Source organism: Nansenia antarctica (genome assembly GCF_963989245.1).
Source record: "Nansenia antarctica genome assembly, chromosome: 2".
In the NCBI taxonomy this organism is placed as follows: domain Eukaryota; kingdom Metazoa; phylum Chordata; class Actinopteri; order Argentiniformes; family Microstomatidae; genus Nansenia; species Nansenia antarctica.
Genome location: NC_137675.1, coordinates 88503211 through 88518210, shown reverse-complemented (window position 1 = coordinate 88518210; position 15000 = coordinate 88503211). Strand labels below are relative to the sequence as shown.

Below are 15000 nucleotides of genomic sequence, written 5' to 3'. Positions count from 1 at the left end.
CTCCATCCTCTCAGAACTGGACCTGTCTGCTGCCTTCCACACAGTCAACCACCAGATCCTTCTCTCCATCCTCTCAGAACTGGACCTGTCTGCTGCCTTCCACACAGTCAACCACCAGATCCTTCTCTCCGTCCTCTCAGAACTGGACCTGTCTGCTGCCTTCCACACAGTCAAACACCAGATCCTTCTCTCCATCCTCTCAGAACTGGGCATCTCTGGCATTATTCTGAACTATTATGGCATCCTGCTTCAGCATCTGATCATCATATTTCATATACGCTATGAGCAGTTTAGTTTGGGTCTGTTTTTTAGGCGGAAATTAGTAGAATAAGGCTTTCAGCAGGAGGGTTAGTTAGAACAAGTTAACTGTCAAGAGAGCGGCTATCGACATCTCTGGACATCTCTGATTGGCAGATCTGTAGATCAGGGTGTTTAGCATCACCAGCACGTGCAATAGAGAAGTATGGGAAAAGTCTCTCAGTGAAGGTGTGTTTATGAGTGTGGATGAGTGTCATGTCTTCAGGGTCGTAGAAGGACACCTCCCCCTTGTTGTAGTCCAGCTGTACTCTGATCCTCTGGGGTCTCCTCTTCAGAGTGATGGTGTTACGCCTTTTATCGTCTGTATACTTACCATCCCACTGTTTTATAGCCCAGATTCCATACTTTGGTGATGGTTGTACCTCCCCCTTTCTGTCACTGGACTCTTTAACTACACCCATGATCCATCTAGGATGGTCCCCCACCTCCACCTCCCAGCTGTGCTCTCCTGAGATGAACCCCTCAGAGCCCACAACATCTGGATACTTCATAAACCGTTCTGGGTTGTCAGGCAGCTGCTGCCTTGGCTCTGTACGTCTCACACTGGTCAGATCATCAGACAGAGAGAGGGAGGGATGTGCAGTGTTGGGGTCCAGAATCACAGGAGCTTCAAAACAAACACAGAGATATTCTACTAATTATTTGATGGGCTTTATTCCAGTATACACTAAGAATCTTGTATAACTGTAAAAATATTCAAATCTTCTTCCAGATAGGACACGTTCTAATATTTTGGTCCTCATATCAGGATCTGATGATCTGAATTTTCTTTCGAAAATGTGAATACATTTCCACGTTGTTGAAAATCAATGACACATCACTAGTCAACTAACACAGCTTGTTTTGTGAGCCTGCTAACATTGTAAAGTAGTGCTATAGTTAACTAGGTAGCAGTGGGGAGTACTCACCGAATCCATTGCGTTGCAGTATTTTGGCTCGACTAGCGAGTGTGTGTTGTGATTCTTAACAACGTTTAAACGTAGTTCCGTATTTCAAAATCAAAGCAGAACATTTTGATTGGTTGGCGATATGAGGACCAAAGCATGAGAACGTGTCACAAATTGTCGTCAGTACTAACCGTGCTTGACAATCCCCTGCATCTTCTCCCAGACTCTGAACTGCAGGTTGCCCAGGTGTTTGGCCACGTCTATCAGCGCTCCTGAAACCTTCTCTGGGTCTGGCAGTGTGAACTGGGCTCTGGAAGAACATTCAGGAGTCAGTGCTGCTGTGGGCTTGGGTTCAGAACCCCAGAGAAGAGAGACCAGAGACAGATCACTTACCTTTTCTTACTGGCCTTGAAGTTCTGGAGAGGAACAGAGGAGAAGTGTCATCAATGCTCGTGATGTCATCAATCAGTCTTTGAATACAGTTACAATTGCTGTCTGAGAGAAGGCATCCTTACCTGCAGGAAGGAGATGTCTTCAGCTTTCAGCTCCTTCTCTAAGGCTGTGGTTGTGTCTGAAAGGGATGACATCTGTCTGCTCAGTGCCTCAGTCTTCTCCTTCATCATCTGACTCTTCTGCTCCTCTTCCTCCCTCAGTGCAGCTATCCTGGCCTCCTCTTCCTCTCGTAGAAACTGGTGAAATGTCTCGAACCCCTCCTTAATCTGTCTCTCTGTGTGCTGGGCCTGGCTCTGGAGACAGCAAGGCAAATATATCTTGATCATTGTAGTTTTACTATAATACATTAACTCTTTTCTATGATTATTAATATTTAAAGTTTAGGTGAAATGTATGCAGCTCTCTTTACAATATTGAGTTGCAAATGCATGACTATCAGTTAGATGTCAACAGTATCCAATACTGAGCAGAACAAGAGAAGACCACATCACTGAATACAACACGTTGCCTGACGTACACAGTACCTTAATGTGCTCTGATGTTTCATCACAGGTTTTTTTCATAGGATTTTTTACTTTGTAAAAGACCTCCAGCTTCTCCTGTAAGGGGTTCAGAGCTGTCTGGAGTTCCTCCTAGATTGAGACAAAACTTTACTGAGGAGGTAGACACAGAGGCTGCGGTCCATCATGACCAAAACCTCACCACAAAAAAACAATTTCTTCCCGACTGCTGTTGGCCTCATTAGCGAGGCCCGGGACCCCCACTGACCCTCACTGACCCCTACTGACCCCTACTGACCCCTACTGACCCCCATTGACCCTCACTGACCCCCACTGACCCCCACTGACCCCTACTGACCTCCACTGACCCCCACTGACCCCTACTGACCCCTACTGACCCCCACTGACCCTCACTGACCCCTACTGACCCCTACTGACCCCCACTGACCCCTACTGACCCCCACTGACCCTGACTGATAGCTTGATCCCTACTGACATCACAGTCACACTGCACTATTATCATGTCATATTCCACTCTTCTTGTACATTTTTGGCAATAAATCTGTTTCTGATTCTGATTCTGATTCTGATTGAGATTCTGACTGGGAGATTTCTGGACTCATTTGACAGTATCTGTTTACCACAGTTCTATAGGAATCATTGTCATAACCCTTATATAGTATAGTATAGAAACACATTCTCTCAGCACTGCCAAAACTACATTTCTTATTTCAGACAAAAAAGGATCAGTCACAGTCAAATTAAAACAGAAACTAGAAATGATCATTCGTTGTTATCAACAACCCTTTATCTTTTCACCCAGCATGTGCATAACATCAAGTGACACTGCTATCTAATTTCAAACAATTTTTTTTTATAATTGTATTCATGTTTACCTTACGTTCCTGTGCAGCCTCGTCTACTGGGACACAGTCATGACCTCTATGTATTCTTGCGGTCTGACACACCACACAGACGAGCTGTTGATCCTCCATACAGAAGAGCTTGAGTACCTCACCGTGCACACTGCACAGCATTTCAGGCCCTGACTCCTCTGAGAGAGACTGTGTAGAACCCATTTTTGACGATGCCAGCCCCTCTTTTGCAAAAGCCTCTTGACAAAGTTCTCCTGCTTTTAAACTTTAAACAACACTTCAATAAAATGTGAAGATAAGAATAGAATGTGACTTGGAGAAAGCTATTTTGACGGTAGTATTCTCTTGTAATGGTTTAGTCTTCTGCTCTTCCCTGTTGTAGTCTTGACACTGCTGTGTTGTAAGTCTGATAGAGCACTCCCTTTAAAAACACTGAGCTGCACTTTAACCTCATCAGAGAGACAGATAGAGAGACAGAGAGAGAGAGAGAGAGTTCAGCATTGAGTAATCCCATCACTACAATCTCAGTATCACAGGGGCAGTTTCCAAGAGAGAATGAGGGAGAGAGAGCGAGAGAGGGAGAGAGAGCGAGAGAGGGAGAGAGAGAGAGAGAGAGGGAGAGAGGGAGAGAGGGAGAGAGAGAGACAGAGCGAGAGGGCAGTTTCCAAGAGAGAATGAGGGAGAGAGAGTGAGAGAGGGAGAGAGAGAGAGACTGAGCGCGTGAGAGAGAGAGAGAGGGCAGTTTCCAAGAGAGAATGAGGGAGAGAGAGCGAGAGAGGGAGAGAGAGCGAGAGAGGGAGAGAGAGAGAGAGAGGGAGAGAGGGAGAGAGAGAGACAGAGCGAGAGGGCAGTTTCCAAGAGAGAATGAGGGAGAGAGAGCGAGAGAGGGAGAGAGAGACAGAGCGAGAGAGAGAGAGAGAGAGGGCAGTTTCCAAGAGAGAATGAGGGAGAGAGAGCGAGAGAGGAAGAGAGAGAGAGAGGGAGAGACAGAGCGAGAGAGAGAGAGAGAGAGGGCAGTTTCCAAGAGAGAATGAGGGAGAGTCAGAAGGAGGCGGGCGGGAGGGGGGACAGAATGGGACAGGGCAAATAACACTAGAGTCATTGGAAGGATGCAAAGAATTCTCGACAATGTATTAAAAATGAACATTTTATTTATAATTATGTTAATTTGTCCAATTACTTTTGATTCCTAAACGTTTCATACAATATTTTTGTTCAACCCCTTGAATTAAAGCTGAAAGTCTGCACTTCAATTACATCACGATTGTTTCATTTCAAATCTATTGTGGTGGCATACAGAGCCACAATTATGGAAATGAATGAATGAATGAATAGTTTAATGACCACACGACCTAGGTCGGTGGAATTTGTTTTCGGTACAGCTCAAACAGCAGTGTCAAAAAACATACACACATTGCACATGACTATTACATGGACATGAACACACATAACCACAAGAGAGAGTCCTTATGGCAGAGGGGAAAAAACTGTTTTTGAAACGGGATGTGTTTTGGTGCCAGGGATCGGTAGCGCCGTCCAGAGGGCAACAGTTGAAACAGGTGGTGAGCAGGGTGGGAGGGGTCAGAGATAATTTTATGTGCTCTATTTGTGGTGCGTTTGAGATACAGTGATTCAACTGATGGGAGAGGGGTCACTGTGTCACTGTCCAAATACTTCCGGACCTAACTGTATGTGATTCTCTTCACACAAGCTACATGTTTTCATATACATACATGATTCTTATACCATAATGCTCACACTCCACAGCAAAGTTTTGTTGATAGACAGCAATAAAAGAAAAATAATCTGTTAATTTACATTAAACAGAATAAACAATAAACATTGTCGTAAACATTTTAAAAATGTCAACAATCATAAAACGCAATCATAAAATTAAAAAATACAAATCAAACCGTCAATCTCAGTATTTCATAATTATAGGAGAGAGCATACATGTGGCTCATGTGGCTTTGTATCTGACCAAATTAAAATTACATGTGGGGTTCCCCAAGGGTCAATCCTTGGCCCCCTTCTATTAAATTTCTACATGCTTCCATTGGGACACATCATAAAAAAGAACAAAATTGCCTACCACAACTATGCGGATGACACTCAAATCTACATAGCCCTCTCACCGAACGACTATAGTCCCATTGACAATCTCTGTAATTGCATTGAGCAAATAAACGCCTGGATGACACAAAACTTCCTCCAACTAAACTAAAAAGGACAAAACAGAGAAAATCGTATTTGGTGCACCTGACAAAAGATCGAAAGTCAGTGCAAAACTTGATTCTCTCTCTCTTCAAACTAAAAAACAGGTCAGAAATCTTGGTGTAATTCTAGACTCCGATCTAAACTTCAACAGCCACATAAACTCGATAACTAAATCAGCCTACTATCACCTGAAAAACATCACAAGAATGAGAGGTTTCATGTCCAAGCAAGACCTTGAAAAACTCATCCATGCATTTGTTTCGAGTAGACTTGATTATTGTAATGGTCTAATAACAGGCCTATCTAAAGGAGCTGTTCATAAATTGCAGCTCATCCAAAACGCCGCTGCTAGGCTCCTAACAAAAACAAAGACATTTGAACACATTACACCAATCCTGAGATCCCTGCACTGGCTACCAGTCTCTCAGAGAATTGAATTCAAAATCCTCCTAATTACATACAAGTCACAAAACGGTCTTGGACCAAAATACATATCAGATCTCCTCCCACCCTATATTCCCGCAAGGTCCCTAAGGTCAGCTGAGACTAATCAGCTAATAATTCCAAGAGTAAAAACAAAACACAGTGCAGCAGCTTTCAGTCACGCTGCTGCATGCTCCTGGAACAAACTCCCTGAAGAAATCAAACAGGCCCAAACCCTTAAAATGTTTAAATCTAAGCTAAAAAAATCTTCATGTTTTGCACCAGTTATGATTAAACACAAACACTTCTATCAATGTCTTTTTTCCATTAACTATTGTCTTTTTAAATGTTTTATCTATTTACTTCTTATATTTGCTTTTATTCATTGTAATTTTTATTTTCTTATGCTCCTCTTGCTGTATTTTTAAATAATGTATGTAAAGCACTTTGAATTGCCCCTGTTGTATGAAATATGCTGTACTAATAAACTTGCCTTGCCTTGCCTCATGTTTTACAAACAGACTCATACACTCCTCACTAGGATGACATCATGGCCAGGATCACCTCTGATTGGCAGATCTGTAGATCAGGGTGTTTAGCTTCACCAGCACTTGCAATACAGAAGAAGGGGAACAGTCTCTCAGTGAAGGTGTCTTCATAAGTGTGGATGAGTGTCTTGTCTTCAGAGTCGTAGAAGGACACCTCCCCCTTGTTGTAGTCCAGCTGTACTCTGATCTTCTGGGGTCTCCTCTTCAGGGTGATTTTCTTATTATCTCCATCTCTATACTCACCATCCCTCTGTTTTATAGCCCAGGTTCCATGCTCTGGTGATTCTAGTATCTTTGTGAAACTGGACTCTTTAACCACACCCATGACCAATCCAGGAAGGTCCCCCACCTCCACCTCCCAGCTGTGCTCTCCTGAGATGAACCCCTCAGAGCCCAGAACATTAACATACGTCATGAACCGTTCTGGGTTGTTAGGCAGCTGCTGCGCTGCGCTCTGTCTCACACTGGTCAGCTCATCAGACAGAGAGAGGGAGGGATGTGCAGTGTTGGGGTCCAGAATCACAGGAGCTTCAAAACAAACACAGATGCATTATACACATTATGCGCTGTAGTATTTATTTAAAGATGGGCCTAAGAGGACAGATCACACGGTAACCACTGCAATGGAAACGGACAATGAGAAGAAGATCATGCGGAAATGTGGATGTGGATGGGAGAAGGTGACCACATCCCGGGGGCTGCGAATCCACCAGGGGAAAGCAAGATGTGGGGGGAAAGGCCAAAAGTAACCTTGCACTGCAGAGACAGGTCAGACAAACTGCCAACATCCGAGTTCAACATCATGCCCCCCAAGCTCAGCGAAGTCAGACACGTTGTGGAGAAGGCAAGGTCTTCATCAGCACCGGGCCCCAATGGAGTACCCTACAAGCTCTATAAGAACTGCCCCAAAGTGCTAGAGCTGCTATGTTACCTTATGAGAACTGTTTGGAAAAAGCAATGTATTCCATCTGAGTGGCAAAGAGCAGTAGCGGTCTTCATCCCCAAGAAAGAGAACTCCAAAGACATTGGCCAATTCAGGAGCATCGCCCTGTTAAATGTGGAAGGGAAGCTCTTCTTCTCTGTATTGGCCAAAAGGATGACAAGCTACCTGATGGAAAATGGCTACATCGACACCAACTGCCAGACGGCAGGAGTCCCAGGCTTCCCAGGTTGTGTAAAACACTCTGCAATGATCTGGGAACAGATCCAAAAGGCCAAGCGCGAGAAGACGGACCTGCATGTCAACTGGCTCGACCTCGCCAATGCCTATGGGTCAGTTCCACATCAGCTGACCAGCTATGCCATGGAGTTTTTCCACATGCCCTCCAGTATCAAGAACTTGGTAGCAAGCTATTTCAAGGATCTGCAGTTGTGCTTTACCCTCCAGGACTTCATCACCGGGTGGCTGCAGTTAGAGGTGGGAATCGCCATGGGGTGTGAGGAGAGAGTAGAGAGAGAGGAGAGAGACAGGAAGAGAGAGAGAGAGAGAGAGAGAGGAGAGAGGAGAGAGAGGAGAGAGGAGAGAGGAGAGAGAGAGACAGGAAGAGAGAGAGAGAGAGGAGCGAGGAGAGAGTAGAGAGAGAGGAGAGAGACAGGAAGAGAGAGAGAGAGAGAGAGAGAGGAGAGAGGAGAGAGAGGAGAGAGAGAGACAGGAAGAGAGAGAGAGAGAGGAGCGAGGAGAGAGTAGAGAGAGAGGAGAGAGAGAGAGGAGAGAGAGAGAGAGGAGAGAGAGAGAGCGCCATTCCTCCCATTCCTAATATTTTAGGATTAGTTTGATTAATAAAGAAATGTGGCAGCGAACTGGTGAACTTGCCAACAACACGCTCACTCGAAGGGGTCAAAAAGTGAAAGTGAAACTTATTGTGTCAACAATATCTAGATTTTGGCTTTTTTCATAACACCAACTTGAAGTTTTAAAGTACCCACTCAATATAATAAACAACAGTTTAACGATCACTAAATACTTATAATTTGTGGATTGGATTCACTATTCTCATTTGCCGGAGTCTACCGGTAAACAATTTGTAACTTTCAGGCACTGACATTTTGATACTGCCTAATGTTATTTATCCAGCCCACTATGGGGCTCATGTATTGTTAATAAACCTTGGCACTTTTTATATTATTGTCCATCTCATTTGTTACTGTGTGAAGCAAATCAGGGCTTGCTACACATTTATGAATGTTGTATTTCTATGAACATATTCAAATAGTCTATTTGATAGTTATTCTTAATCCAATTCTCGTCAGTACTACTAACCGTGCTTGACAATCCCCTTCATCTTCTCCCAGACGCTGAACTGCAGGTTGCCCAGGTGTTTGGCCACGTCTATCAGCGCTCCTGAAACCATCTCTGGGTCTGGCAGTGTGAACTGGGCTCTGGAAGAACATTCAGGAGTCAGTGCTGCTGTGGGCTTGGGTTCAGAACCCCAGAGAAGAGAGACCAGAGACAGATCACTTACCTTTCCTTACTGGCCTTGAAGTTCTGGAGAGGAACAGAGGAGAAGTGTCATCAATGCTCGTGATGTCATCAATCAGTCTCTGAATACAGTCACAATTGCTGTCTGAGAGAAGGCATCCTTACCTTGAGTAAGGAGATGTCTTCAGCTTTCAGCTCCTTCTCTAAGGCTCGGATTGTGTCTAAAAGTGATGATTTCTGTCTGCTCAGTGCCTCAGTCTTCTCCTCCATCATCTGACTCTTCTGCTCCTCTTCCTCCCTCAGTGCAGCTATCCTGGCCTCCTCTTCCTCTCGTAGAAACTGGTGAATTTTCTCAAACCCCTCCTTAATCTGTCTCTCTGTGTGCTGGGCCTGGCTCTGGAGACAGTAAGGGGAACATATCTTATAATCACTGCAGTTTTACTATAATACATTAACTCTTTTTACCTTACCTTTTCTATTATTATTATTATTATTATTATTATTATTATTATTACTATTACTATTATTTAAAGTTTAGGTGAAATGTATGCAGCTCTCTTTATGATATTGAGTTGCAGATGCATGACTATCAGTTAGATGTCTACAGTATCCAATACTGAGCAGAACAAGAGAAGACCACATCACTGATAGGGCTTTCACACCGGCAAAGAACCGTGCCGGTTCGTGTTCGGAAACCTCATTCGCCAGACAGCGCCAACGTTCGGAGGTTTCCGAACACGAACGCGAACCGGCATGGTTCTTTGCCGGTGTGAAAGCCCTATGAGAGGAGTGTCGTCAATGCTAGTGATGCTAGTGATGTCAGCAATCAGTCTCTGAATACATTTACAATTGCTGTCTGAGAGCCAAAAAAGGCCCAGAAAAAACTGTTTTTCCTGAGGCAGCTCAGGAAATTCCACCTCCCAAGGACCATGCTGGTAAAGTTCTATACTGCCAAGATCCTTCTGCTTGTTTATAAAGCTCTCACTGGCACAGCACCAGAATATTTGAAAGACCTTTTGCTAGCATATCAGCCCAATGGAGCTCTCAGGTCTTTTGCTAGCATATCAGCCCAATAGAGCTCTCAGGTCTTCTGACGCTGGTTTTCTCTGTGTACCACATGTACAAGAAGAGATCTGGTGAGGCTGCATTCTCATTTTATGCACCCAGATTGTGGAATGCACTGCCAGTTTACATTAGGGATGCAACCTCAGCACATATGTTCAAGTCAAGACTAAAAACCTTTTTAATATTGCCTTTAAATGACAAAATAATTAAATTAAGATTATATAATGATTGAAGCACTTTGAGCTGCAACGTTTTCAGGAAAAGCGCTATACAAATAAAGTTGTTATTATTATTATTATTATTATTATTATTATTGAGTCATGTCATGGCAATAAAGTCTTCTGATTCTGATTCTGATTCGGAATACAACACGTTGCATGACGTACCGTAATGTGTGTTGATGTTGCATCACAGCTTTGTTTAACTTTGTTGAAGACCTTCAGCTTCTCCTGTAAGGGGTTCAGAGCTGTCTGGAGTTCCTCCTAGATTGAGACAAAACATTACTGAGGAGGTAGACACAGAGGCTGCGGTCCATCGTGACCAAAACCTCACCACACAAAAACAATTTCTTCCCGACTGCAGTTGGCCTCATTAACGAGGCCCGGGACCCTTGGATTCTGATTGAGATTCTGACTGGGAGATTTCTGGACTCATTTGACAGTATCTGTTTACCACCGTTCTGTAGGAATCATTATCATAACCCTTATATAGTATAGTATAGAAACACATTCTCTCAGCACTGCCAAAAGTACATTTCTTATTTCAGACAAAAAAGGATGAATCACACTAAAAATTAAAACAGAAACTAAAAATGATCATTCATTGTTATCAACAACCCTTTATCTTTTCACCCGGCATGTGCATAACATCAAGTGACACTGCTATCTATCTGTCACAGAATTTCTAATTATTTTTGTAATAATTGTATTTATGTTTACCTTATGTTCCTGTGCAGCCTCGTCTACTGGGACACAGAGATGACCTCTATGTATCCTTGACGTCTGACACACCACACAGACGAGCTGTTGATCCTCCAGACAGAAGAGCTTGTATCTCTCATTGTGCAGATTGCACAGCACCTCAGGCCGAGGCACTCTTGTAGCCATTTTTTGACACGATGCCAGCCCCTCTTTTGCAAAAGCCTCTTGACAAAGTTCTCCTGCTTTTAAACTTTAAACAACACTTCAATAAAATGTGAAGAAGCACTTGGAGAAAGCTATTTTGACAGTAGTATTCTCTCCTAACGGTTGAGTCTTCTGTTATTCCCTGCTGTAATTTTGACACTGCTGTGTTGTAAGTCTGATAGAGCACTCCCTTTAAAAACACTGAGCTCCACTTTAACCTCATCAGAGAGACAGATAGAGAGACAGAGAGAGAGATAGAGAGACAGAGAGAGAGAGAGAGAGAGAGAGAGAGAGAGAGATAGCATTGAGTAATCCCATCACTACAATCTCAATATCACAGGGGCAGATTCCAAGAGAGAATAGCTATAGCATCATTATAGGCCTCCTTACTCTGTGAGCTGTGGCAAGCAACCATTGGGTGTGTGTGTGTGTGTGTGTGTGTGTGTGTGTGTGTGTGTGTGTGTGTGTGTGTGTGTGTGTGTGTGTGTGTGTGTGGGTGGGTGGGTGAGTGGGAGCGGAGAGGTTGAGGGGTTAAACTTGCCCTGTAGCTAATACACACACAAGAAAGTACATTTATATCCGCATTTGTCATCTACAGGTTTTTGTGTAAAACCTATACAAGATGTAAGTTAGCTGGAAGTATGTACAGTATATAAATGATGTTATATGTATGATGTTCAGTATCAGTATATCCCAACAATATCAACATTGTTTTAATCTACAGCGTGATTGTTATTGTTAGAAAACAGAATATTAAGTCTGAAAACACGTTCCATATCATGGAACTCAAATTCCATTGGATTATATCTCATTGCGTCTCTCAGAAATATTCTGATATAGCATCTTTGCTAAATTTCCGGCACTAACTAGGGTTAGGGTTAGGGTTAGGGCTAGTTAGATTACTTAGAAATGTGGGAACATCAAGCTGTGGGAACATAGACACTCTCCCCTGTGGCTGCACGCTAGCTCTTAATATGATAAGTGAACACGCTAGCTCTTAACATGCTAAGTGAACACGCTAGCTCTTAACATGCTAAGTGAAGTCGTTTGGTTCAAGCACGAACATCAAATACAGATGAGCTTCACGAAGACAACATTGTAGATAACCCTCTCTTTAACCAGCCTTAGTAGACTCAGCCATGCCACGTCCAGAAGAGATACAGTAACTGCCCGAATTGAAGACAATTCACTCGCTAGCCTTTTCGTCCTTCTGAAACTGTGAAGTGAAGCCCCTTTTAAAGACAAATCCGTGATGTCAGGTGTTGTTTAGGTCGTTTGTTCTGAGGTGGATCTGGACATGGGAACACCTCGGGGGGGTTCGTCTGTCATCGACGACACGTTTAGACCTGGACGTTACACCAGGTACGTTTAGACCTGGACGTTGTTAGGAGGATATATATTTTTCTAAGGTTTTATTGTTAATTCTTCTAGCACCAGTTAGTTAGATATCTTATCAGTTTTCCTGTTTTAATAGGCACGTTATCAGTATGGTACCCTACACAAGACCAATTAGAAGGCATTAGGGAGTTACTGTCTGTCTGGGACTGTTCTGTCTGGCCTTCAAGCCAGGTGCAGCAGAATACTCCTTTCTTAGCTCTCACATCAAACACAAGACAACACTCAATTCATAGTTTTAGACCATTATAATCAAGGCCATTAGGTGTTACATCATAGTGACCAAAAGGGGAAGGGCTAAACGTATATAATAATATCATGTAAAATCTGAAGAGAACAACCTTGCCTCCTGAGACCGCCTCAGGAGTTGGGTCCAGCTGATGCATCTCTGTACTCTACGTGTCATTTTCAATAAATATACCAAGTGTGCAACAGAGAACTTCTCTCCTCTTTCTTGGGGCAGTCGACAAAAGAACCGGATCCGATTTCATTCTAACAACGTTACACCAGGTAGGTGGACTCCGTCCACAATCAATGACTGCTTTGGATCAGAGAAGAACCGGAGAGAAAATAAGATGTGTGCACAGATGGTTTGGAACTACCACTCTCCTTTAGAACAGTCGTGCCTTTTTAAATTTATTTTTACTCCCTTTAACCTCATCAGAGAGACAGATAGAGAGACAGAGAGAGAGATAGAGAGACAGAGAGAGAGATAGAGAGAGAATTCAGCATTAAGTAATCCCATCACTACAATCTCAATATTCACAGGGGCAGTTTCCAAGAAAGAATGAGGGAGAGAGAGCGAGAGAGGGAGAGAGGAGGAGAGACAGAGAGCGAGAGAGATGGAGAGAGGAGGAGAGAGAGAGAGTGAGAGAGGGAGAGAGGAGGAGAGACAGAGAGCGAGAGAGGGAGAGAGGAGGAGAGAGAGAGAGCGAGAGAGGGAGAGAGGAGGAGAGAGAGAGCGAGAGAGGGAGAGAGAGAAGGAGAGAGGGCAGTTTCCAAGAGAGAGAGAGAGAGCGAGAGAGGGAGAGAGGGCAGTTTCCAAGAGAGAATGAGGGAGAGCCAGAAGGAGGGGGAGTGACAGAATAGGAGAGGACAAATAACATTGAATGCTATCAATTTATTGTTTGACCTGCTTATACAGGTCAGTTTGGCTCAATGTCTACGTGTAACTTTAAACTACTTGTTAGCTATAGCATCATTATAGGCCTCCTTACTCTGTGAGCTGTGGCAAGCAACCGTTGTGTGTGTGTGTGTGTGTGTGTGTGTGTGTGTGTGTGTGTGTGTGTGTGTGTGTGTGTGTGTGTGTGTGTGTGTGGGTGGGTGGGTGTGTGGGTGGGTGGGTGAGTGGAAGCGGAGATGTTGAGGGGTTAAAATTGCCCTGTAACTAATACACACACAAAAAACTACATTTATATCAGCATTCTACAGGCCTTTGTGTAAAACCTATACAAGATGTAAGTTAGCTGGAAGTATGTATATAAATGATGTTATATGTATGATGTTCAGTATCAGTATATCCCAACAATATCAACATTGTTTTAATCTACAGCATGATTGTTATTGTTAGATACAATCCACAATACGTCCACAATCAATGACTGCTTTGGATCAGAGAAGAACCAGAGAGAAAATAAGATGTGTGCACAGATGGTTTGGAACTACCACTCTCCTTTAGAACAGTCGTGCCTTTTTTTATCTACTATAAGAGCCGCCTCGGGGGTCAAATTACCATAGTCTTTACAACGGGAAGCTGGTTTTTACACACAACGACCGCTAGTGCAGAGTGCCGTTATATATACACCCCCTGGCTGTGCCAATATCCACGATATACCACGGCTTCTCGTTCCATAACGCTTTTATACAACGGTTACCACATGTATCTATATTTCACAAAATAAAGACAAGACAAACTTGTAATTAATGTATTTTAATGTAAATATGTTTTATTGCAAGTGTATTCATCCGCTGAACAGTTGTTTATTGGTTGCTAAGCAACGGTAATAATGCAACGGTAATAATGTAATCAAGGACCCCAATTGAAATAAGCCAGTGGCTTTCTTGGGTTTTTATCCTTTTAGTTGACCTTGTATGTAATATGTACTTTCATGTACCTACTTCTGCAAACATTCTAATAAAGTTTTCAATCAATCAATCAAACTTCAATAACGGTAATATAAACAAACGCGGAGTAATATGAAAAGATGTGTCAACATTCCATTTAGCCGTGCGTATGTCATGGATATCAGCACAGCTGAACGCAAACTGACCTATAGAGACAATGGACCACGATGAATTGAGAATCAAGGACCCCAATTGAAATAAGCCAGTGGCTTTCTTGGGTTTTTATCCTGTTAGTTGACCTTGTATGTAATATGTACTTTCATGTACCTACTTCTGCAAATCTTCTAATAAAGTTTTCAATCAATCAATCAAAACCAAACTGACCAATAGAGACAATGGACCAAACTGACCAATAGAGACAATGGACCGGATCTATCCATTGTATAAATGTCTTTATATCTATTATATTGAGATGTATCATTTCATTTTAGAGAGGGTCCTAACATAATATATTATAACATCATAACCAGAAATAATACGGGCACAATTATGACAAAATACAGACAGACAAGAGACAAACAACAACAACAACAACAACAACAACAACAACAACATACATTACTAAGTGTAAACATTGAAAACATTACAACCATAACAAGGCCAAAATGGCTAATAAAATAAGGGAAGGTGGATCTACATACTATAATATACA

At 42.9% G+C, this 15000-nt stretch overlaps 1 protein-coding gene across 1 annotated transcript in view; it reads right to left on the bottom strand.

The window, feature by feature from the left end:
* The window catches only part of LOC308150847 (E3 ubiquitin-protein ligase TRIM39-like), a gene marked incomplete at both ends in the record, with an annotated part of 14719 nt that extends 3908 nt beyond the window's left edge, over positions 1-10811 (bottom strand). Inside the window, 6 exons of the mRNA XM_080523636.1 lie at positions 368-925; positions 1397-1515; positions 1599-1621; positions 1721-1951; positions 10092-10187; positions 10644-10811. Of these exons, the coding sequence (XP_080379762.1) occupies positions 368-925; positions 1397-1515; positions 1599-1621; positions 1721-1951; positions 10092-10187; positions 10644-10811 (1195 nt within the window). The remainder of the gene's footprint in view (positions 1-367; positions 926-1396; positions 1516-1598; positions 1622-1720; positions 1952-10091; positions 10188-10643) is intronic.
* Between the last annotated feature and the right edge of the window lie 4189 nt (positions 10812-15000).